Source organism: Erpetoichthys calabaricus, chromosome 11 (assembly GCF_900747795.2).
Source record: "Erpetoichthys calabaricus chromosome 11, fErpCal1.3, whole genome shotgun sequence".
Classification (NCBI taxonomy): Eukaryota; Metazoa; Chordata; class Cladistia; order Polypteriformes; family Polypteridae; genus Erpetoichthys; species Erpetoichthys calabaricus.
In genome coordinates this window covers 84,473,367-84,499,189 of record NC_041404.2, presented here as the reverse complement: position 1 = coordinate 84,499,189, position 25,823 = coordinate 84,473,367, and the positions used below count along the sequence as shown (strand labels likewise).

Here is a 25,823-nt window from a genome sequence, read left to right as displayed (position 1 = left end):
GGAAAACCAGAGTACATGGAGAAGATATCCAAAGAGATGTGGGGAGAACATACAAGCTTTGCACAGTGATCAGCCTAACTCACTGTGTGAGTTAATGGTATTAACCTCCACACCACTGTACTTTTTAGTTTATCTTTGATAAATGTAAGTTTGTATAATATGCAATCAGAAAGAAAAAAGATTTTGTTTTTCTGGAAAGTTCCTGCATAGCAAACTGTAACATGATGGCTTTATAAAATTTGTTTTATTTTAGATCTAAGCCTTTGACACAACTATTCAGTAGAAGATAAAAAATATAATTATTTAATACAAAAAGTTAATTTAATACTTAAAAATTAACATAAGCACAAAAAGCTGAAATTGTGCCTGCTGTTATTGATATTGGTTGTGTGCATTTCTTGCTTACATATACAAAAATATTTTATTTCTTTAATCTAAGATATTTTTCAAATTTAAACTCCTGGGATATCTGACACAGTCACTTAAAGATTCCAGAGACCACCAAAGGGAAAGAAGTTGTAAAACAAAGCATTAGGTGTTTTTGCAATGTGATATCTTGTAGAACAGCGAGTAAACAGTTAAATAAAGCTACACCCATCTGACCAAGATCTCCTACTAGAAAGTAGGTGTATCCTATCTGTGATGGGTGTTGCTGTATAAAGTAGAACTCTCATATAGCACATCCAGAGAGTAGCAGTTCTTCACTCAAGCAAACATAGACACTGCCTTAGTTTATTGGATTACCAATTTTTGGATTATACAACATTGCATTTAAAACTATGGCTGAAGAGAAGAAAAAAGGAAAAGGGAAAAAGAAACAAAAGAATCATAATAAAGGGGACAAAGTGGCACAAGGAGAAGGTAGCAAAGTACTCCTTTATTTTTAATTATTTATTTTTTTAGTAAAGTAACAACTTCCTTTTTCATGAAAAATACTCATTATTAAAGCTTGCCAATCATAGCATGGCACTTAATCTGCATTTTATTTAATGCTCTGCAAGTTACTGCAAATCACATTAATTGTGGCCAGGCATGTTTAATTGCTGCTTTTTAGATTGCAAAGTATGTTAGGTTTCATTGCAACATGACAGGAGTTTGTAGTTCATATTGGAGAAAAATACTTTTTAAGTGCTCCATAGTGGAATTTAGCTACAACTTTGTTGCAGCAAGATCAAAAATGCAGCATAGTTCTAGCTGGTGCAAATTTTAAAAAAAAATATATATAAGGAAAAATATTAATTTAAGTATTCAAGCAAGCTTAGGTATGAAATTGCAAATAATATATGTAAGCATTTATGCAAATACCTAGATAAAGTACATGTGTGTTTGTATATATACAATATATGAGTTTTCAGTAATAGCACTTCTGGTTTGCTTATTTATTCTAACAACTCAGTATGCTTAAGCTCTTAATTTCTTTTACTCCAAGGACATTACTTATGCCCTAAAGCTAATTTTTTTTCATCTTCGCTGCTTTACAACAGTGTTGTGCTAACAATGGCTGTTGATGGGGTGATTAAAGATAAAAGGACTCTCTAGTCCTTTTAACATCATTCACAACGTCCTGTAACATATTAGGCATGATATTTTATAACATAACATAATATCATGATAACATTGTGAAACCTACTTAATCCAATTCAGGGTCATAGCAGGTTATAATATTTATGTTATGGAAGATGGCCACTTTTTGTTTTAAATTGTCTGATACTGCTGTTTAAGGTAATAAGTTGGCAGGTTATCATACAATACAATTTTACTTCTAAAAAGTTAGATTTGGTTTCTCTGCCTTTAAATCTGCATTAAATATTACATTTATTTTAGTTTTTTTACGCCCATGAAATAATGATGATGAATCATTGAGAGCTTGTTTATTTTTTGTCTGGTTATATCTGATATGCCCTTTTTAACTTGTTTGCGAGAGGATTTAATTCTATTTTCATTTTATTGCTTATTCATACAATGTACAATATTATAGTATTACCTTGCAGTATACTCTTACATTGTTTTCTAAAAGCAAACAGGGCTGATGTTACATGCAAATTGTGAACCGTTAAGGATACAACACAATTCTACCAATTGGAGGGCCAACAATACTGTTTTTAGACAAAATAAATCCTCTCACATCAGAATACAAATTTCTGTTGGTTGAAGATGTCACTGTTCATCCAAAGATGTTCTGCAGAAAGAAATTCTCTGTTAAGTATACATAAAATGCTAAAATGTGGATAAAGTACAATAAACAGGAACAATGGTATGGTGTGACAACCACATGAACGCAGGAAAACAATACAGAATCCTTCACTGTTGCTCATATCCAACAAATCACGCCTCCTGAAAAAGCACAAGTTCAACCTCTTCTTGAAAAGGTCCACAGTTTATACTCCCACAACATGTCCCAGCAATACACTCCACAGGATAAACCGCCTTTGCGTGCAAAACGTTCCATGTCTGCCTTTTAAATCTGCCTCTCCTTTATCCCATTGGTCTTAGTGCGACTCCCAGTTTCCTCCAAGAATTTCATTAAATATTGGATCTTCATTATTTGCTTTAGCAGTTCAGAGATTTCGCAGATATTACTTTGTCCTTGTTTCTATACTGCACAGATTCCTTTCTCATGCTTTTCTTTTCTTGGATTATTTTTTAAATTCAGAAAGGAGAATTACATTTTTCAACTAGGATGCCCATTGCCATCATTGCAGCAGTATTTATATGCATAGAGTACATGTGCATACAAATTGAGTGACTTTTTGAACCTTGAAAGTTTCATTTCAGCCTTGGTATCCTTGCTTTGGATCTGAAAAATTACCATTGTTTATTATTCAGATTTAAAGTATTTCCATTGTTTACTTTGTTACAAGAATGTTATGTTTTACTCTTCAATTTTATTTTAAAGTGGCGCTCTGTAAGTAATTAATCATTAATTTATTGACGAAATTGTCTGAAATCTGATATACTGTAAACAGAATGTGATATGAATTATATTCTTCAGTTTTGATCACTGTAGTTTGTGGCTCCATATCCATATGTTACAAACAAGATGTTCATTAGCTTAATTCTAAATTTATCTATTTCCTAAATTTAGCCAGTCCAGTTTCATTGTCTTGGGAACCAGTGCCCATTCCAGTGGTCAGCCCTCCATCAGGAGAAATACACACACCTCACCAATTTAGAGCTGTCAATTAGCCTGCTGCATATCTTTATGATCTGGAAGGCTAAAAACCCTCAGAGACAGAGAGAATGTGTAAATTCATTATGGATAGTGAAAGGTCTGGGATTCAATCATAGTTTTCTTGAGCTGGTAGGCAGCAGCACTTACATCAACATCAGTGTCCCTGATTTGTTCTTGCGTTTCATTCATCCATCCATATATTAATTTACTTATCCAGTTTAGGGTTAAGGGAAGCTGGTACCTAGCATTGGGGGCAAGGTCTGAAATAACACCGCCAAATTTCCAGGCCTTTGTAGGGCATGCCCACTCACACTTCACCCACACTTGATTGATCTGAAGTCACCTGTTAACATTATTTGCTCATGTTTGAAATGTTGGAGGAAAATCCAGGCAGACATAAGGAAACAAGTGAACTGTGTATAAAACATAGCTTGGGAATGGGATTCGAAACCTAGTAAGCTGTTCCTGTAAGTTGGCAGCAGTGCTAACTCACAGAATTTCAATATCCAGTATCCATTTCAAGGTAACAGAGTCATTAATTTCAGTTTTTCTTAATTTGTGTTTATTTAAAAAAAAATTACAAACTAAAATATCTGTTTCTAAAACTGTAATATTTGGATCAACTAGCTATTTATCCTTACATGGCAATCTTCTCACCTTGAAAATTAAATGTGCAGTACATATTTATAGAATATAACAACAATAAGACACAAAATGCCAAGAAGTATTACCACACTGTGCACATAGACAGTAATTGTTAGCTTTCTTTCAGTCTTTTAAGTTCTTAAGACACCAGATAGTAGTAATGCAGTGTAAGCTAAGGTCAGGCAAGGCCAGCTGGTATTACAGAAGACAGAAATAAAAACAGACTTCTAGAGGTTATAAACCTTTGAGGCCCTCTAGGAAAAATGAAAAGACAAAGACTAGGTGACCTAGCCTAGTTGACCACCCAGCTCCTCCCTAGGGTACTTATATAGCCTGTTACAATGTACGCTAATGCCCCTGATTAAAGTTAAACAATTTAATGGTTTGACACAGGGGTCTGCTGCAGATGATGAGATTTTGCTCCCATCACAGCTGTCATGGGCCAGGAATGAAACAGCAGAAAGTCATGATTAGGCATACTGTGTTATGTGAAAGGCACTATGAAAAATAATGATTTTAATCTAGGCAAAATGCAGCAGAACTGAGCTATAGTATATCAGTAGCAGGTGATTCCAAAATAAATCGTCTTCTTTCTGCTGAGACTGATTGAGTATACATTATGTTACCTTGTCATTTCTGGAGTTTGTGTCCCTCTAACTAAGGATCAAACCGACAGAGCAATAATATTTACCTTTGGAATCATCAGAGGATAATATCTTTTGATTATGATAGACTTTCATGAGTTCTATAAGATAAACCTATCTGTGGAGTATAGCACTCAGGAGTGCTATATAAAGATAAACTGAATTGAGCTGAATTATGGTTTTAAATGTTGCTAAAAGGAATTGGAAAAAGGTCCTAAAATTAAGTGACTTAAGAATGAGAGTTACATAGTGCAACTTCCTAATTAAAACAATACTCTTTCCTGTTTAATTATAAATTAATAACATTGGTTAAAGAATATTACAGTAGGTTAATGCATTGCTTTTGGGGTTACTGTGGTAGGCTAGATTAGGCATGCTCTAAAATGGACTGATAGCTAATTTTATTGCCTTCAATCAATGTTAGTGGTGCTTAAATTACAGTACTTTCAAGGCATAAACTATTCAGTATTGTTTAATATAAATTATGAGCACATTACAGCCTGTGCTTCTAAAACAAACTGGAATATAAACAAATACAACACGCCCAAAATTAAGATGTTATTAGAAGAGCCTGTAATATATACAATATAGATGGAGGCAATCTTATTTTCCAGAAGAAACCAGACTAAGACAGATGATCGTATCCAGTTCCCTTAATTTGAAGACATGAGCTTAGTAAAAGATATACATGCTACAGGCAGAAAGACAAGACACAGTCAAATCACTTTGTAAAAAGAATGGCAGGGAGCTAGAGGGGGAGTGGGCTATAAAGACTGATTATTTTGTTAGGTATGCAGGGAAAGAGGACATTTAAGTCTAATTAGTAGGTTTAGTGTGTTCTCCTGAGCTATAAATCTCAAATTAGGTAAGAAGGGAGCATACCACATGTGCGAGAGAAAGTAAACATACTGTAGTAACTAGACTGCCTTAAAGGTGTAAAAAGGGCACAGGCAGCACTTTTGGTATTTTTGTTAAGTAATGGAGAAGTCCAGAAAAAGAATATTGCTTATTTTAGGATCCACACTAGTCCAAATACAGGTATTTAACTGGGGAAGCTCTAGTAAGGGGACTGACTGTTGTAAATTTTTGTTTTATTAGTAATGTTACTTTACATTAAGTTCTAATACATTTTCTTTAACGTTATTCATGTCTTTTAGTTGCCTTAGCTGTAGGGGAATTTAGATTTATGTCATCCCAGCTCAAAATAAATGCCAACTGAGCTCCAAAAACAATAAACATACCATACAACGTTCCTTCCAAGAATATAAAGAGAAACAGAAACAGATGAACATAAATAAATGTAAGGACACAACATAAAAGAAAAAAAGAAAGAACAGCTTTATTGGACCTGCTTAAAGCAATGATCTAACCTAAAGTGACTTGCCCAATTAGCTAAATATTATAGAATACACTATAGGTGACACCAACTACTTGTCAAAACAGTCATCAACTCATTTTGTCTACCAAAGCTAGATTGAATGAACACTGTCAAGCCATTTTCATCCATTTTTAAGTACTCACAACTGGATCCACTATCTTCTCCTTTCCTGGATCAGATGGTTGCTTACAACATGTCAGTGCCCCTTTTAGTCTCTATAGTATATAGTGCATCCCCAATCTCAGGTTCTTTAATTAAAAATTCAAAACACATAAGCACAGTCTGCAATGGACTGCTGCGACCCTAAACTCTGCATATTTCTGCAGGAAATGTATTTTTTGTTATTCTTCTGCTTCAGTTTTCCGAACAGTTGCAAAACATATGCATGTCACCTGCATCTCTCACACTTCTCTTGTTTTACTGTCACAATTTCTTTATTCACCTTCCACCCTTTGTGCCAATAAACCTTTGTCTTCTGGCTTCCAACTTTAAACTTGTACTTTCTTAGCAAGGTGGTGACTCGTTATACCTTTTCTGGGGCAAGATCATCGTGGGTCAGGGATCTGCTTTGAACCTATCAGGCTACCTGGGTAATTATACAACACTGTCTCCTGGCAGCCACATAGCCTTGATTCTCACTGGTAAGATTAAAGAACTGTTTACACAAATCTGTGCATTTGTCTACTGTCCTTCAGAGTGCAAAGCAGGACCCAAGTATTCTTTTACTGTGGCTCTCTGCTGCCACCTGTCAGACAGGAATTGTGTGCCCTTCTTTATGATGGGTGCTGGAACTTTCCAGATTTTCATAAATCTGAGTTGTGCCATTACACAAGTTTACATAATAAGCGGTAAACATGAAGATCCCCTGCACTATTTAATCTAGGGTCTTTTCCTGCATGCATCAATAAATCTCAGGATTATGGAAAATATTCTTCTAGTGTCTTATCAATATGAGGTTATGATACTCTAAAAGTATCAGTTATGCACATCATCTTTCTAAGCACTGAAATGTTGTATATTATAGAGAAAGTCTTCCTCCTCCTCCACCTTCATAGAAGCCCTTTTATGCTTGTTTAAAGCCACGATTTTGTGCTGGGTCATCCTGTAGCAATATATATCTTGCATGTAGAAATACACTATAGATTTTTTAATAAAAATATATAAGAATATATCTTGTCATTACTTGTATAATAAAGACTAGGTAAATGACGGTAAAAAAAATAGTTTAAAACTTAAAATCTGGAGGTTCTTCATTTTTGCAGATGCTAACAATAGTAGTAAGTAATTTGTACACACCTGTCCATTCTGTTTAATTCATATGGATAGGACTTACTAACTAGTATTTGTGATTCAAGCCTACTGCACTTCAAATAAAGATATGATTTTTAAAAAGCCTTTTTATTGTAACAGAATTAGAATTTTATCTAAATATTGTTTACCTAACAATTTGCAAAGGCATTTCTGTTTACAGTTGATCAGCATACAACAAATTATTTTGGAAACACAGTAAACCAACTGTGGAGAGCTTGTTGGTCTTAGCTGATCAATGATATGATTATTGTTCAAAAGCTTCTTCTTCCTTTTTGAATACAATCTCAGCCTCAGCAATGATCTGCTTAATCAAACTAGACTACTGATAGAAATCCCAGTATTATTGAAGGTTAACAGAAACAGCAAAGTCAAGTTCTGTCAAAAACTCTAATCCTAGGACCCTGCTGCAACTTCTGATTTTCTTTCCAGTCAAGTTTTAAATTAGAAGCTAACTTCTTGTTATTAATTATTAGTTTTTGTTTCTTTTTATCAACCTAGGGAATAAAACAGCTGACATTGCTTTGCTAAGATGCAAGTCACATTTATGAATTTGAGCACATAAAGCTATATTAAGTTATTTCATTGTGATAATGGTTATCATCTAGAGAAATTATGAAAATAACACAGAAGGTTCAGAAAAGCATGAGGCTGAATCAGCAATTATCATTCATAAAAAACTGTAAATAGCACAGCACTCTGGAAGTTGCATTTCTCATTTGGTGTATTATATATTTAATCAGCATTTAGCTGAAGATCATTCAATAATTTAACTTTATAAATGTATGCTTAGTGTATCTTTAGTAGAAGGAATTCAAGAATTTCAGAAATCAGCATCTTTAACTTTGTATTTGTCATTAAATGAAACGCACAGTGTGCATGCGTACATTTATCCATCTTCTGTCCTACTTAATCCAGTTTAATGTCTTTGAGCCGGAGGGTTTCAGTAACATTGGAGACAAGGCAGGAACTGCCTCTAGACAGAGCACTAGACCATCACAATGCACGCTTGCACACACTCACACAGCAAGAAATTTGTCACTAATTAACCAAACCTCCATGTTTTCTGGGATATGAGAGGGAAAACCCATTCAGATGTAGTGAACATTTTTAAATTTCATACAAACAGGCTGACTACCAAACCCAGGACACTAGAGCTGGGACCACTTATCATATAGTTATGGTACTGGAGTACCATAAAAAAAAAGAAGTGATGATTGTTTTTTGCAGAAATTTTCCATTTATTTTTTTTACCAACTATTATAGTTTTCCGAGGTAACAGTGGGTCTATTTTTAAATGTAATGCCTTCTCAGGAGTTCATTTGTAATAGGGGTGATCCTTATTAAAATGCTAACTGAAAAAGTCTTTTTAATGTTATATCCATATGAAGAGCATTATAATATACTAGCTGTGTAAGCCCGTGCTGTAAAAATCCCGGGGTCCTAGAAACTATTGAAATCATTGAAATTTTGCTGACGTGCTTGCATCGCTTGTGCATTAGTAGCGGGAGGAAAAGTAAAAGTGATACCGTTTTGCTGATGTTAGTGACTAAGCGACTTTGTCTTTCTTCTGAGGTTTCGTTTTGCTGACGTGCTGACCCCGCTTGTGTTATTAGTGGCTAAGCGAGTTTTCTGTTTCCTCGGAGGTTCAGCCCTTACCCTGACTCCATCTCTCACTTCTGGACCGGACAGACACACACACTTGCACATATAGACATTTATATATAAGATTTATCCTTCTACCGTTTATAGAGTATACAGTATCTAACATATGTATAATTAGTTCTCTAATGTAATGGAACGACATATATATTAATGCTAAAACTGTTCCATTATAGTTTTATAAGTAGTAAACGATGAAAACTTTTACATTTTAAAGCTTTCATGAATGTTATAGGGTAAGTTATCTAAGCAAGATATTGTACTGTATGCCTTAAGCATCTGTCATTTATGTCTTGTAATAAAAATTAAAAGTTTGATTGCCACACTTTACTAGTCATTTGTATACAGTGTTTCCTGCAAAAACAATCTCTGTATCTCTATAATTCTCTCTATAACCTGGTATATATATATATATATATATATATATATATATATATATATATATTTCATTATGAATTATAATGCATTCTTTATTTAATTAGAAAGGTATATACTGTATGTCTCTCTTAAGCCATTGATAATGGTGAGCATGTAAATGTACTATCTGATATAAAAGAAATTTCACATATCAAAGTGCTGTATCAGTGCATGCTCCCAACCTCATCCTCCTCCTCCCTCACTGGAGAACTATTTTGATATTGGGACATTTTTGTAGTTGGAAAAACTGGTAACATGGCTTACCACTAAGACAAGGTTGAGAACAGCAAACGTTTTTTTAATCAAATATCTATTAATTCCACTGTTTTTTGAAACAGCTTGATGTAATTTGATGTCATTAGATCCTAGCAATATAATGTGCAAGAGAAGAAACAAATCTGTTACAGTATAAATAACCACTATCACATTTACTGGGTTATTTTAGAGTTGCCAGTTACCATAACCTGTGCATCTTCTGGAAGTCATAGGAAAACCAGTGTAACATCCACATAGCATGTGCAGGCTCTCCTGGTCCCATCAACTAACAGTGCTAACCACTACATAATAATTGCTGAACTGTATATTCTTGCTGCTAGGAGGACTGTATTAGTACAATTATGGACTTATTCAAAATTAGTTTATATGATTAATTATTTTTAAAAACCTTGTTATGTCCATTTTTTCTATACCTGAGAGATATCTGGTTTAGTTTTTTGGAAAATTATTCATACTGCAACACTATGCAGAATATAAGATTTTTTAATAGTAAAGCAAATACATTACAAAAGAAGCAGGAGTGTTACTTTTTAAGGTTGGGCAGAAAAAGAAAATGATCAGCACCACTAATTTTACTTGCCCAATTCTGCAAAGTAGTTTTTCTTTTTATAGACTATATATAAGGTTGAATCTTTGCTTAGAATCTGTATATTAGTTTACAAAAAGATCTGGGGCCTCATGTATAATGCCGTGCGTAGAACTCACACTATAACGTGGTGTAAGCACAAAAGCGGGATTGTGCGTACGCACAGAAAAATCCAGATACAGGAATCTGTACGTACGCAAACTTTCACGTTCTTCCACTACATAAATCCCGATCAGCGTGAAAAGTAACGCACGTGCACGCACCTTCTGTCCCGCCCCAACTCCTCCCAGAATTACGCCTCTTTGAATATGCAAATCAATATAAATAGCCTTCTGTGAAAAGACAATGGGAAAAGCACAGGGGAAAATATAAGAATTTCAGCGAATACCAAGTGGAGGCAAAGGAAAAACGTACTATTTGTTGGTTTAAACAGTGGTATAATCAACAAAAGAAAGTTGATCGAGTGACAGAGTGTCAGAGAAACTCAACAGATCAAGTTCACAAAGTCGCACAGTGCCCGAAATAAAAAAGAAATCACATATCAAAGTCGCCGTGAAAAGGAGAGTCGTAGCCCACCGTCTGAGTGTCATATGAAAGCTTATTAGGGTACAGACAAAAAAAATAGGCACACAGTGGGGAAAAAAGCACGAAATGTCAACTTTAATCTCGAAATTTCCACTTTAATCACGTAGTTTATTTTGCCATTAAAGTAGAACATCATAAACTTCATCTTAAAATCGTTTATTTTACTAGTTTCTCAAGTAGCACGTTAAATGCTTTGTTCTGTATTTGATCTTCTATGTGCTCTATGTGTGTGAATCACTACGTGCTTCCGTTCTTTCTCTTTCTCCGACAGGACACAGAATCCATTACATTCGTGATATTACAGATCTCTGAATAATTAAAATACTGAGATGTATACGTGATATCATTTTCATGATGATAGGAATGAAAGCATGTTATTAAACATGGGAACACGTGGCGCAGTGATTGTTCATATCTCACTCAAGAGGCTTGCTGCACCATGTGCGACCTTCGATGAAATAATTTATTACAGAAGTACTGTCTCTTTCAAACGTACTAACCTCCAATTCCTGTCCTTACTTTTCTTTCTCCAAATGCCCAATCGCCACACAATCAGCTCTGTAATAGACGTTAAGCCATCTGTAAGCTTAGAACGCCGATTCTTCAAAACTTTTAAGGAACATTGAAATAGCTTCGTAGTACATGTTTAATTATTCTATCTGTCTATCTTTCCAGTGTCGCGTCAGCGCAAGAATACAATGCAATGCAGGAACAATCCCTGAACTAGCTAGCGCAGTGGCACCGTGTCCTCACATATTTAATTATTAACAATACAGATTATTTAAATGAAGTTAAAGTTTTATCTGTATAATATAATCAACATATTTTGCTGCATTTCATCTTAAAAATGAATACCGTCATCATATGTAAATACGCGCTTTATAAAGTGGCGCAGGTTGTACAATATTATAACTGTAGTGCAAGTTTACAGTAAGGTAATTGTAGTTATAAGTAAACAGTTCTACAAGGAGCACTTGATGGACTGATTGAGTGCGTTTAGAGTTCTTGGGATGAAACCTTTTCTAAACCGCGAAGTCCGTACTGGGAAGTCTCTGAAGCGTTTTGCCGCGGCTCAGGCAGCGTCTGCTTCATGCTGTATACCAATATTTCTCTTTCCGATCAGCTGCTGCTGTGATTCCCCACTCAGATACAGTGATATAAATACTCCGAGTGGTGCAGTGAGAGTAATATGGAAAAAGATGATCTGCTGTGGCAACCCTTAACGGGAGCAGCTGAAAGAAGAAGAAGAAGTACATAGAGAGTAACAACGTTAAAGCAGTTATGGTATTTGGAATACTATGGCTATTCCCTGGACCATTATATTGCTGCAGGTTAATTACAATCAGATGCATTACACTAATAAACAATATGCAGTTAGTTTCAGTGTATTTATAAAGCCGCGTCAGGAATGTGGAGCTAAGAAAGAAAGGGTGACCACACAGGAACAGTAGCACTGCTTTGATGCTGGGTACCACCAGTCTGCAAAACCAAGCGGAGAAATTGCGTACGCCAAGGTATGAGTTACCATGGAAATGTGCGTGGCTTTATGCCAAGTTTAGGTTTTATACATCGCGATTTGAGCGTGGAAACGGGAGTACGCAACATTTCTGTGCGTACGCACCGTTTATACATGAGGCCCCTGATCTTTGTAAAATTCTGTTTATTCTGTAATTTCTTTATAACTCATGGTCATTTATTTGTGCTTATGAACTATTATTTTTATGCATTATTGTCGGAAGTGAGAAAAAAATGAGAAAATAGCTTCAATATCTAATTGGAAGCCTCCATTTGTTACAGGATTTAAAATGTACCCTAAATTCTTTATCATTTTGCCTTGTATTGCCCATTATAAAAATATAAGACATAATTACCTATGTGCCTTATTTACTTTTCACAGATTTTGCACATTACTGCAAAATCAAACGTTTAAATTATTACTAAAAGTTCATTAGTTGCTTGAAGAAAAATAAGATTATACATAAGTTTATTTAACTTGGAACTGATCCATGAAATACACACATCTGCAAGACAGAAGACTGTAGAAATCTGGCCTTGCAGCTGAAGTGCAAAAATAGAAAATAAACAAATAAAAACAGAGTGGTACTTTTAAATTTTGGGGAAAAAAAGGCTCAAAAAAAAAAGAAAAGAATCTTTCTTTATCCCCAACTCATAGCTTTACTATGTTAGAATTGCTACTGTTTGGTAGCTGTGACATATATTTTGTCTTCTTAAGTTAAACGATTATATAAGATCATGAAAACATAAGGTGGTAGAAAGACATAAAAATTAAGAATAATATAAACTATTATATAAGATTATATATATATATAGTTATATTATATATAACTATTAACTAAGAATGTTAGTTGTGCCATCAAGGGCAGGGTGGGTTTTCTTAATTCATCTTAGATAGTCATAGAATGCTATCTTCATCTTGTGGTATCGCCTTGTTGTTAGCTCCAAACTGCAGATGATGTTGAGATATAAGTAGGCACATTATATTTAACTGGTTCTACAGTTCAAGACCTAAAGTATGTGTGAATTCTTTGTGTTGTTTCAACCAGCACACTAAAGAGAACACAGAACAGTCAGATTGAAAGCAGGGACACAGTTTTGCAAGATCATTATGTAGGAAAAATATTTTTATCTCCCGCATGCTCTGCGCAACTGCTGTTGTGTCTGTGTCTAAACCCAATGTTTCTGTATTTTCAATTCAACATTTACTTTGTTCTGATTTTTATAGTTGACCGGGAGAAAGAACGCTCTCTCAAAATTGAACATTTCATAAGTCTTAAAAACAAAACTATTTAAAAGGTCATGTGAATTATTTATAATAGCAAAGCTTTATTTTTTTATCAGTTATTTGCATGTGTTTAGGGGCTTCCTATAACTAATGAAAAGTGCCTGGAACATATGATGTAATTGCCCATTGTGTGACAAATTTTCACTTTTGTATTTTTTTTTTACATTTGTTTACACTGTTATCTTGGTTGAGCTTTCTGCGTAATCGTTCACAATATTATCCTTCAATATAACATAAAATGCAGTTTTGTCTCCTTGCTCCTAGATCACACCTTTGGAAATCAAATTAAAAATTGATGAGCTTTGTACCTTTGTCATGGGAGTAATATGTGCAGTCATCTGCTGTTATCTTTCTCCACTCACATGCATGCCTCCTTTTTGTGTACAGTGATACCTGGATAGTGATGATAATTAATGCATATTTGTATACTGCATTTTAAAAGAAAAGAAAATATAATTGCCACAGAACAACTCCTTTACTCTCTGTCTTAAAGGAATACTCCACCCAAAAGTATTTTCAATATGTTTCTTACCTGATGTTCTTTGTTCTTTGATGACTAAGGAAAAAATTGAATCTTATATTTTCTGGCAGAACAGAAAGGTTTATGATATAATAGAAACGAATAGTGACCAATTCTGTAACATGGCAAATGATGCTGAAAACGTTCAAGGAAAAAAGTAAAAAGATAAAAAAAATCCTCAATTTACTTGTGACACAAAATCCACATGAATCGTTATCCAGTATTATGCTCAAAACATGCAAAAAATATGCATTTTTTTGTTAAAATATTGTTAAAAATATACTTCCTGAATAATCAGCACACATCATAAACAGGAAAGTAAATCGTTATGGGATTGATTTTTGAGTTGAAGACAGGACTATTGACCAACAAATTATGGGGAGAGGCAAGATTAAAATTTCTAGTTAGTGTTCTGGTTAAGGTTCTCTGTGCCTTGTCTTACTTTCTAGCTTTTTTTGACACCTGGCATGTTTGAAGACTTTGATTTTTTTAATTTCATTTCCTCGACCTTGGTAGGTTGGCTTTCTTGAAAGAAAGAAAAAAGAAAAAAGTTAGTGTGGGGGAAAATATGGAGGGTATAAAAGTGGTGCACTCATATTTAGCAAATTGCTCGGGAATGGTTAGCTACATATTGACCTTTGCTTTACACCTTTTGCTTTTGACTTTGACATTTTCCGGACCCTAAATTTAGTTATGCTTCTGACAGAACATTTTTTTTTTGTTTTTTGATTCTGATGTACAGTATTTGTTTCTTAACAATTTTGAGTATGGGAAAGGTTGCCTAACCTGTACTGCTCAATTATTACAATTGCAATTTGCAAATGCAAAATTTTTTTAGACTGCTAGTTCCACATATATAGCAGGCTGACATAACAAAATATCCCACATTAAGCTGAACATATAAAACAATGCATAAAAACATAAAAACAATGTTACAGAACTAGAATAAGTGGAGATAATGCCAGTCAAAATAATTAAAAGTTGTTATTTTTGCAAGTTTGCAAAATATGTCAATATTTATTGGCATAACTACAGATAGAAACTCAACACTGAAGGAACTACCCATTTCTATTGAAACCTATAGTAATGTAGGTAAGCTTCTAGAGAAAGGATGTCAGAAGAATGATAAGCAGAATTATGGACAATCTGGTTTCTAAGTTAGTCCGAATCCCATGCCTAAATAGTAATGTTCCTCATGAATATGAACGCTGACATTTATCTGCCCATTTCCTATCTATCTGCACGTCAGTTCTGTAAATAAAGTGATTTTTGGGAAAGAGCTGGGTATCACAAAGGTATAATCCATAAGAACATTGCCTTTCTCCATTTGTAAAGTTTAATACACTGATTTAGTATTAGTCCTTTATACGGCATGTTTACATATAACTGAGTTACAAAAGACAACATACTTTTGTACATCCATCCATCCATCCATTATCCAACCCGTAACTACAGGGTCATGAAGGTCTGCTGGAGCCAAACCCAGCCAACACAGGGTGCAAGGCAGGAAACAAACCCCGGGCAAGGTGCCATCCCACCGCAGATATTTTTGTACATTTCAGCTATTTATAAGGGGGTCTGTTTAACAATACAAGATACTTCTTTAAAGTTTTAACCTCATTTTGCAGTGTTAAAACAGACAGTAACTTCAAGTCTTGACATGTGAGGATGAATTTAACTATTTGTCTGCAAGACAAAATATAAGTAAAAATGTAACTGTTTTTTTCATTAGGACAATGGTGATTATATTTTATTAATAAATGATAACTTTTTGAACAGAGTAGGTTCACAGTAATTTCAGATCATGTTACTTTCACTTTACAGACAATTTCTTAATTTAATAAAGTGCCTCAAAGAACACATGCTGTCATCCTATTTAATAAATATTTAGCTGGGGAGAAAAGAAACTGCTGTTCCTCCTGGCTCATTTTTTCAATAAGATGGGATCTGTGAGTCTGTAGTACTTTAAGGGACTTATGCAGCTATGTGGCTTAGAAGAGCAAAAAGTGATTAACAGTGTTACTGTCCTAAACTTTTTGATGATAGATGTCTTGGATGTCATAACATACAATCATCAAACTTTATACAGGAGGTTAAATAATCAGATACAGTATGTTATCAAATACATTAAATCTGAAAGTAGTACCAGTTATGAAATTATACTTTTCTCACTGTGGAGGCATTTATTTTACCAAAACATTTTCAGAAAGGTATGAGAACAAGGATAAGGCTAAATGGCTATCAATATGTGAATTTTATTTAAAAGGAAGACATACTGTGGAAGATTGTGGGTTCGCTTCCCGGTTCCTCCCTGTGTGGATAGTGCTTTGAGTACTGAGAAAAGCGCTATATAAATGTAATTAATTATTATTATTATATTTATTGCATCACTTAATGCATCATATTAGAAAAGTACTTAATGTTGTGCTTTTTTGAAGGTAACCATTACAAAACTATATTATTATACATTCATTCATGGCTAGTAATTCCTATGTATGTCTGTAGAATAATTATCTACTAACTTAACTGGTAATTGCAGCATAGTGCAAGTTTCTTATGTTATCATTTAATACTGATTTGGTCAAATTTATTATTTTATAATACAGGAAGTCATTATCAGATGAATGTAAAAATAATCTGTGCCATTTTCAGAAAACAAGATTTATAGAATTACATATTATGTGTTTGTAAATATTTTTGCTTGTTGTCAGGTAAGTATGTTAAAATGCATTGTAAATATTTAAGAACTGATAGATTTCACCACACAACACTGGCAAAGATATATTGAAGCCAGCTGGGTTATAGAAACACTCTACTAGATTATTCTTTTCATCTTCACAAATGAGCTAATCAGTAAACTGTAATTGTTTGATACAGTTCATATATTTATTTTTCACTATTTACTAGTACTCTAGGCACAAGGATAAATAAAATGTGATTTCCAACACTGGTTTTATGGAACTTGTCTTTATGGTTTTCAGAAACGGAAGTGATTTTAGGGTGACTACTGTGTATATATCCATACCCTTGTGCAATATGATTACATTTTAGGTGCAGTCACATAAAATCACCATGTTTGTATGTCTTTGTGTCTGTATGAAACAACTCCACTCCTACTGGACTGATTTTGTTGAAATGTGGCAGACTTATTCTTCATGGAAATTTGTCATGTAAAGTCAGTTTTCAGTGAGATACAGTATCATGTATACAGTTTGCTGTATAAATTTTGAAATTTTAAAATCTCTCAATGAAGAGCATTGGTGAATTTTGAACTCTCTCTTAAAACAGAAGAGTAGAACAAATTTAATTTTAAATGTTCTCATTTTCATGTCTGACGGTTGTTCCTGATGGCAAATCAGATTCCCAATACAAGTTAGTGAAACACTGAGAAAGAAGAATGCATGCAAATTACCCTGCTGGTAAACACACACGCACACACTTCTGCTACTTGAGTTGTTATCCACAAAAGTAAGGAAAAAAAGGTGAAAAAAGCAAATGTTCCTATTTAGAATATGTGTAAAAGGAAATGAGTTATGCAATCATTGCTTAGTAATAAATATGTACTCCGAATTTACAGTACATTGCACTAAAAACAGAGTCACAACTGACTGTTATTATTTGAACATTATATTGATTCACTATTTTTCTGACATTCTCCCATCTCCATCATAGACAAAAGCAGCCAAAAATTTTACCTTGAGACTTAAACAAATTTTATCCTTTTCTGAGTATGTCTTTCAAAAATTTTATTTTGAAAAAAGTTAAAATATAGTTTGGAGACCCACCACAACCAACAGCTAACATCAGGACATCAATTAATGCCATTGTTACCTTACTTGGATTTTAATCTGCTCTCTGTGAAAGCTATTGAACAAACTCAAGCCCATTTGTGATGCATAATATTACTGTTAAAAAGCATATTTTTAATGTAGTCCACTAACACATAATTATATTACATTATTACTTTTTCATATAACTCACTGTTCCAAAAATATTTACTGAAAAAAATGTTATAACTGATTCTTTAAGTAAACTAAAATGCTCTAACTTTCAAATTTGTTAACTAAGCCCCAGAAAGCGCTGGAATGTTATGCTATTCGGTACATTTTTTGACTTAATTCATCAATGTCATAATCAGTCTCTTTCTGAAGCATTTTGTGTATGTAAAACTTTGTCCAGAGTTGATGGATCTCAAGAGAGGAGGCTATGCCGCATTTTTTACATTATACATAGTTTTATTTTTATAGGTGAAAATATTAAATGTGCAATGGCTGTCTTCTTTGTCAGACTCCCACACTTGCAGCTAATACTCATCCTTTTAACCATCAATTTCAAACGGACTATTACCAGAGAAGAAAAGACATTCATAAAAGTATCAAAACTGTACAATTATTACAAACATGTTTGATTCACAAAGTCATAGAAATACTAGTATGGCATGTTATTGCTTGCAAAGAAGAATATTTACATTATTTGTTTATACTACTGAAAACACTAGCGCATAACTCTGGTCAGTAAATGGTGTTTTGGAAAAAGGCGCTTAAACTTTTTTTCAGTTAGGAATTGACCATATTTTTTCTTTTACGCAACAAAATTATAGATCAGAAATGCCTGGAAACTCTGTTGCAGATGTTAGTGATGACAGGTATGGTTTGTATTATTTAGATTTATATCAGTTAAATTACAGCATTGGGAAATAAAAGCAAACCCTTTGGGATATTAAAACTACACAAGGCCTCAAATAGGAAATGCATCTTGACACACCACCACATTCGTGCAAATACCATATTAATGGTCAAGCATTACTTCTGAGTAAGAAACAACTTATAACAATAATATAGGATATGCTAGTTATATGCTTCCTTCTCAGTACTGAATCTGTGAGACAACAGTGCTAACCATTTTACCTCAGATTCTTTCAGGTTATTAATGTGATGATTGGTTTTATAAAGCTGGTATTGAGTTGAAAAGATCTTCATCAAGGCAAAGAAAATTACATCATAAGTTTAAGATAGGCAGCGCAAGGCATTATACAATGCTAAACAATTCCAGAACACTAAAAGACAATAGTGTTTGCAGCTTGTAAAATCAATTTAAATAAAACTAGCACAATTTAACATGCAAATATGCTGTCTTGATAGAAGACATTGACTTTCTAATTTGACCTTTGCAGAAAAGTTGAAATGACTAACCATAATAACACTGTAGAACATAAATCTAGTACAAGATATAATTCACACACGCTGTAGCTCATCACCTCATCCAACATAAGCATTCATGTTCCAATTTAAAATTTACGGTTTCAGAAATAGTGGAACCCCTCCCTCAGGGTGGCAGTTATAATAAGTAGCTATTGAACATAGAATCATTTTGGATTTATACCCTCAACACCTGCATTCCTCATGAACTAAAACCAGCAAATGATCTTGGTTGTTTCTTTTTTAAATTTCTCTTTTCATACCATTTTTTTGTTTGAATCAGGTAGGTTCACAAATACGGTTCATCAATAATAACCACTCTACCACCATTTTTTGTTATTTTAATTGTTTTATCACAGTACCACAGTACTTTTCATATCCATTACCTTATAGAATTTGTTCACCGTCCACAGTAGGTCTTAATCCACATAAACGTGTAGGGTGACGTGAACTACTTCTCCAATACATGTTACTTTCTTTTTATCCATGGTTGTAGGTTGTAATTGTGATACAGTTCCATCTTTTAGTGTCTGTGATCAGGGTACATTTGTTTTTCTTAGCAGATTGCCCTCAATAAGGGTTTTTTACCTCTAGTGATTCAAAGTTTGATTTCATCTCCATTTATGTATGTACCTGTACATACTGTATGTTGATAGTGTCTTATATTTCATTAATTATTTTATTTATTATAGATTCACTGCTGTAACTTTCTGCGGTGGGCTGGCGCCCTGCCCGGGGTTTGCTTTCTGTCTTGCGCCCTGTGTTGGCTGGGATTGGCTCCAGCTGACCCTCGTGACCCTGTAGTTAGGATATAACGGGTTGGATAATGGATGTTTGAACTGCATTGTCTATAATATGAACTAGCCACGCCCAGACTCTCTTACAGGATCTTAAAAAAAGAACCTAAATGACATTTTCTTCAGGAGTTCAGCTAGTTCATGTTTTCGCTGAATCAAAAAGAACTCTTATTTTTCATCACAGATGTGTTATTAATGAAGGTTTGGCATGTGATAGGATCTTCTTCTCAATACTACTGATCATTCTTGGAAACTTTTAATAATTTTGTTTTTCCACATTATCTCTTTATACTCTGTTTTCATAGTTTTATTGGCCCAGTTTGATTCTGGATTGTTTTCTCTCATATATGTAATTTTTATTTTATTATTTTTACTGTTAATAATATTGTTGTTTTGGATTATAACCTTTTTCAATACATCTGCTTTCTTCTTTTAATTCTGTAATAAATATAAAAACACATTGAAAAATGTCCATTTGCAAGCCAAGAATGTTTTCAAATATTGATCTGTGCCTTGAGATTACACACATACTGTATTTAAAAGTGTGTTCATATAATTTTGGAGGGAAAAGAATGTGAGATTCTGTCATTCTAAAAGAAATCTACTTGTACTCTTCATCTCATTCCTGGTCTCCCCTGTAGAAGCCTTCACAGTCAGAGCTGTAATTTCCTGTAGCTCTTTTCATGAAAATTATCATTGCCATTGTTCTTTTACAATTGATTCAAGCACTTATGGTAGAATCTTGGTCATAATAGAGACAAATAGGCTGTCATTTTATGTCCAGCTATAAGGAAATTGAAAGACAATGTAATGATAAACCGTTTCAGACTTGTGCATGGTTTCATGCTCTTTTTCTTCCATATTTACATGAAAACTCCACCCAAAACCATTGCTGAAAAAAAGAAAAGTGAACAGAAACATAAGGAAAAACAGTGTCAACAATGTGTGATGAAATGTATTACTGCCAGTTTCATTTTGTTGTCATAAACATAAAAGCATGTTTTCTGAAGTTGAAACTTTGCCACTATCAACAATGGTAAGTCTCGTCATCAATGTGGATGAGTCATCTTACAGAATGGAAATATGATGATTTGTGGACTGGTGTGAGTGCAACAGAAATTAATTTTAAATTCAATGAAGGTCCATGCTACCCACACCCCACTGTAAATTGAGGGCTCGGAGATGAAACTGGTCAAAAGCACTAAATTTCTTAGTGTGCACCTGGCAGCTGACCTTGTTTAGTGAACTGGATGCACTTGTCCTATGTTTATGTGTATGTTTCACCGCGGTCTTGGAGAACATCTTTTTGTGCCATGTATTCTGCAATATTGTGTAAGGAGGGTGCAGTATGACAATAAAGCCAATTGATTTGATTTGAATTCAAAGTGGTGGTATTTTGCATGTTTTAAGGTTTTTGCTTTCACAACTGGTGCCTCCTAGAACCCATTTTAAACAGATAAAAATATTTCACTTAAGAACACAAGTTCTTGCAGCAAATTATTGTATACCATGATTGCAATAAATACTTTCACTTAGACTTGAAAAATACCAAACTTTTCCTTTAACACCACATACTTAAAAGTTCACAGTGCTCAAAAAGTTTTGAAGGAGGAAATAATGGTTAGATGTGCCATTCTAGAAAGATGTTCAATATCTGAACTGTACAGCAGACTATGGCTAGAGCATGAGTCCTCTCCTTTAAATGGCTCGGGCAAACAGACATATATTGGTTGGGAGGAGGTAAGAGTAGTTCCATCTTATTTGGTCAGGGGCCTAAATACTAGAAAAAAAGATGCACACTAGGATGGAATCCCAGAGGTGGAGAACTGAGAATGAGACAAAAGATTATATTTCTATCCAACCTCTGACAAATTTTTTGCAGACTCCAGATTACCAACCATTTAAAATGATAAGTTAGGTATTTTTCATGTCAAGGTTATTTTTTTCAGAATCATGGTGTACATTAATTTGTTATGGGAAAAACACAGTGTCTGCATTTGCAGTTTAAAATGGTGTCTGAAGGGCACTATTCAAAATGCAGAATAAAAGCCTTAAAATGTACTGAATACGTGTACTTTGAAGTGGCAAAAGTTTCGATTTCAGAAAGGATACATTCTGTGTTTTCTAGATTTGTTTATAACAATGAAAAGACATTGGAAATAATATATTTTATCACGGATTCTTGGCACTATTTCTCCTTAGGTAAGGACTGTATATGATTATCTGGTCAAAGGTGACTGTTCTGGTTGGAGTTTTCACAAGGAAGTAAATGGCATGAAAGGAGGATGTGTGTCAAGCTGCTTATCGCGACATTGCCTTTCTAACAGATATTTTGGCAATTCAAATAAGGAGAACATGAAGAAGCTATGCATAATGATGATGTAATATCATGAGATTAGGAAGGCACATTGTCACCATAAATAACATGGAGATGGTCATGCAAAATTAGTAAATAGTGGTGTCTACATGAAAAACAAATAAAAGATTAGTGACATCTTGATTATAATGACATAAAATATTGAGGGGTGCATACAATTTCATAAATGTTCAAAAAGTGTAAAAATAGTATTCAGAAAATCCATAAGCTCAGTTTACAGCAATATGGTATTGAATATCCTTGTCTTCATAATCAGACACATCACTGGTATAAAATGACATATTTCCACAACTGTTAAGAAGGCTCATCAATGCCTTTATTTCTTGAGATGTCTAGTGAAACTCAGGTTTTTCTGTCTGTTCTCAGTAATTTTTAGTGCACAGAGAAGTCCATCTTAACTGGCAGCATAACATCCTGGTATATGTTCAGGACTTCAATAACAACGGATTACTAAAACATCAGTAGTTTCAGATAGATTAATCCTAAGGTTGCCACTAATAACAAATGCAGTGTGTGTGTGTGTGTGTATATATATATATATACTAGCTGTGTAAGGTGTTTCTGTAAAAAGCCCGGGCTCCTAGAAACTATTGAAATCATCAGAAAAAAAATTGAAATGCAGAGTCGGCGGTTTTGTTTTGTGGTCATGCTCGCCCCCCTTGTTTATCAGTGGCTAAGTGAGTTTCTCTTTCCTCGAAAGTTTTGTTTTGCCGATGTGCTCGCCTCGTTTTTGTATTAGCAGCTAAGCAAGTTTGTCTTTTGTAAGTGGTTACACGTTGGTGACAGAGTCACTTTCTTTCAGCTTTATGCTATAGCCTCGCACCTCCTTCTTCTTCTGACTCGTTTAACTTGGGGCCGCCTTGCCGGCTCTTTCAGCTTCATGCTGTAGCCTTGTACTTCCGGGCTGCCTCGCACTTCCTGGCTGGACAGGCAGACACACACACATATTAGCAGCTGGAGATCCACAAAGGGAGAAAAATGAATCATGTATCATAAAGTAGTTTTTATTCCTGAGCTTTCAGCCCCTACCAGGAGCCTTCATCAGAGCAAAATTAGGTGGGGAGGTTGGGGGGGAGCTGGGTCGGGGGGGGGGGTACAGGTCGTAATGTTTTATTTATTATGAACATGTTCTACTTAAGTTTGCATATGCTGGGTTTATGTCCAAATGTCTGTTAATGGCGTTTTTGTCTGATAGCCAAGATTCAGCCAGTTCTCTGGCACTTTTAGTACTGGCCTTAAATCTTACTTGTACATTGTCCCAGTTAAATTGCAACACATATACAGGAACATCGCAACGCCGTTAGAAGGATCAAAGATCTATACGCATACAAAATCAACAGGACATACATTTAACTGGGACAATGTACAAGTAAGATTTAAAGCCAGTACTAAAAGTTCCAGAGAACTGGCTGAATCTTGGCTATCAGACAAAAATGCCATTAACAGACATTTAGACATAAACCCAGCATATGCAAACTTAAGTATAACATGTTCAGAATAAATAAAATGCTACGACCTGTACCCCCCCAACCCACCCCCCACCTAATTTTGCTATATATTGCCTTTGATTCTTGTATGTCTAAGCATTATCCTCTGATGAAGGCTCCTGGTAGGGGTTGAAAGCTCAGGAATAAAAACTACTTTATGATACGTGATAAATTTTTCTCCCTTTGTGGATCTCCAGCTGCTAATATAAACACTGTAAATATAGATATGTACCACATGAATGCTGTTTTTAGAGTGTGTCATTTGTTCGTATTGCATTACTAGCATTTTCTGAGTAGACCTGACATAAAAAATTCATTGTGCAACCTACCTACTAGAAACTTACAAAGAAAAAAAAATGGCAGCATTCACAAGCTGTAGGACAACATGCCCCTAAGGACAAATGACATAGTTCCACAAAACTATATCTTGTGGCCTGAAAATGAGTCTATTTTATAGTATTTGTGCAATGTAAAGATGCCGAACATTACTCCAAGTTTGAGTTTGTACCTTCTGGAATCCATTTTAAAAATACAAACATAGGCATTGTTTTTTTTTTAAATATATAAAAAAGGCTTCACTTTAGACCAGAATTTAAGTGGAAATTTAATGTACACCATAATTGTTGAAAAAACATTTGCCTTGAAAAACACAAAGCATCATTTAAGACTGCAGTTTTGTGACATACTACAGTCAATTTAATGCAAATACATCAACATTTCTAAATGAAAATAAAAAACAAAATCTATCCATTCATCCTTTCTAAGAAATATCAGGCTTGAGTTCCCAGCTTCAATGGGATTCCAAACCACTGCAGGGAAATACATATGCAAATACACACACAAACACCAAACCAGTTTAGCGATATCAATTAACTAATATCTTTAGGTGGAAAATCTTCATCCATTGATTTCTACATCAATATTACAAGACCACAGAATTTCACCAAAATTATTGTGTCAGAGAAGCACCCCAGGTTGGAATGACTAGAGCCCTGCTATATGTAAGCAAGGACAAGAGCTCAGGTGCAGTCCTTAGTTCCTACCTCTGTCAGTGAATATCAGGGATGAGGGTAAATGGTCACTAGTAATGTCCACAGGGTTTTGTGATCTCTTGGCTATTATACTTGAAAGAACTCAAAACAAACAGTAGAAATGGTATAAGCGGCCACTGCTATTTATAGATTAAATGAGTTTGAAGTCATTTCAACATCTCCCTACTGAGGGAAAAGGATGGCTGTATTCTGAATGCCAGATAACAGAAAGAGCAGGTAAAACAGATCTGGAAGGTGAGGAACTGAATGTGCAAATGGAAAGCAGACCAGCTCCTCTATTAAGGAATTTTGACAGTATAATCAAATCCATACAAGTCTTCCAGATGTTTTACTGTTGTGGTATTGTATGTTTTGTTTTTTTTTAAATTTTCACTTCCCATTTACCCTGTTATTATTGTTGCAGAAATAAAAATGCCTTCAGTTAAGAAAACTTTCTGTGCCTCAGGGTTTGAAGGGCCTTGTGAGGACATGCGGTCTGTCACAAAACAGTGACAATAACAAAATTTTCAGTGTAAGAATAATTTTCTCTGAGTTAGAAGGTAGCTAAAAGATGCCTGCCATGGTGTTTAGTATTGAAGAACAAGTGTTTTATTGCCTTGTTGCAATTAAAGAATGTGTTTTTTGCACACAAAAAATAAACACATTAGCAACCAACATAATGGCCTTTCTGGCATCTTGGAGAAGAAGGAATGAGAAGAATATGCTCAAAAGAGATTATATTTTTTTATCTTATGGTATAAAACGAACAGCATGCTGAAAAGATAGCTAACATAAAATATTCAAAATATAAATATTTTGGTTGTCTTCTTAATTTTTTATGATTTAGAACTACAAGTATCTATACTTTGACTTACTGCTTTCAAATAATGAGTAACACTTTACATTACTAAAGTAGGTTCATTATTTATATTAAACA

At 34.3% G+C, this 25,823-nt stretch overlaps 1 protein-coding gene across 3 annotated transcripts in view; it reads left to right on the top strand.

The window, feature by feature from the left end:
- The first annotated feature begins 669 nt into the window (after positions 1 to 669).
- The window catches only part of LOC114660650 (pro-neuregulin-2, membrane-bound isoform-like), a 228,800-nt gene continuing 203,646 nt past the window's right edge, over positions 670 to 25,823 (top strand). For all 3 annotated transcript variants that reach the window (XM_028813483.2, XM_051933904.1, XM_028813482.2), the window contains exon 1: positions 670 to 861. In XM_028813483.2, coding sequence (XP_028669316.1) covers positions 780 to 861 — 82 coding nt within the window. In that variant the 5' untranslated portion in view covers positions 670 to 779. The remainder of the gene's footprint in view (positions 862 to 25,823) is intronic.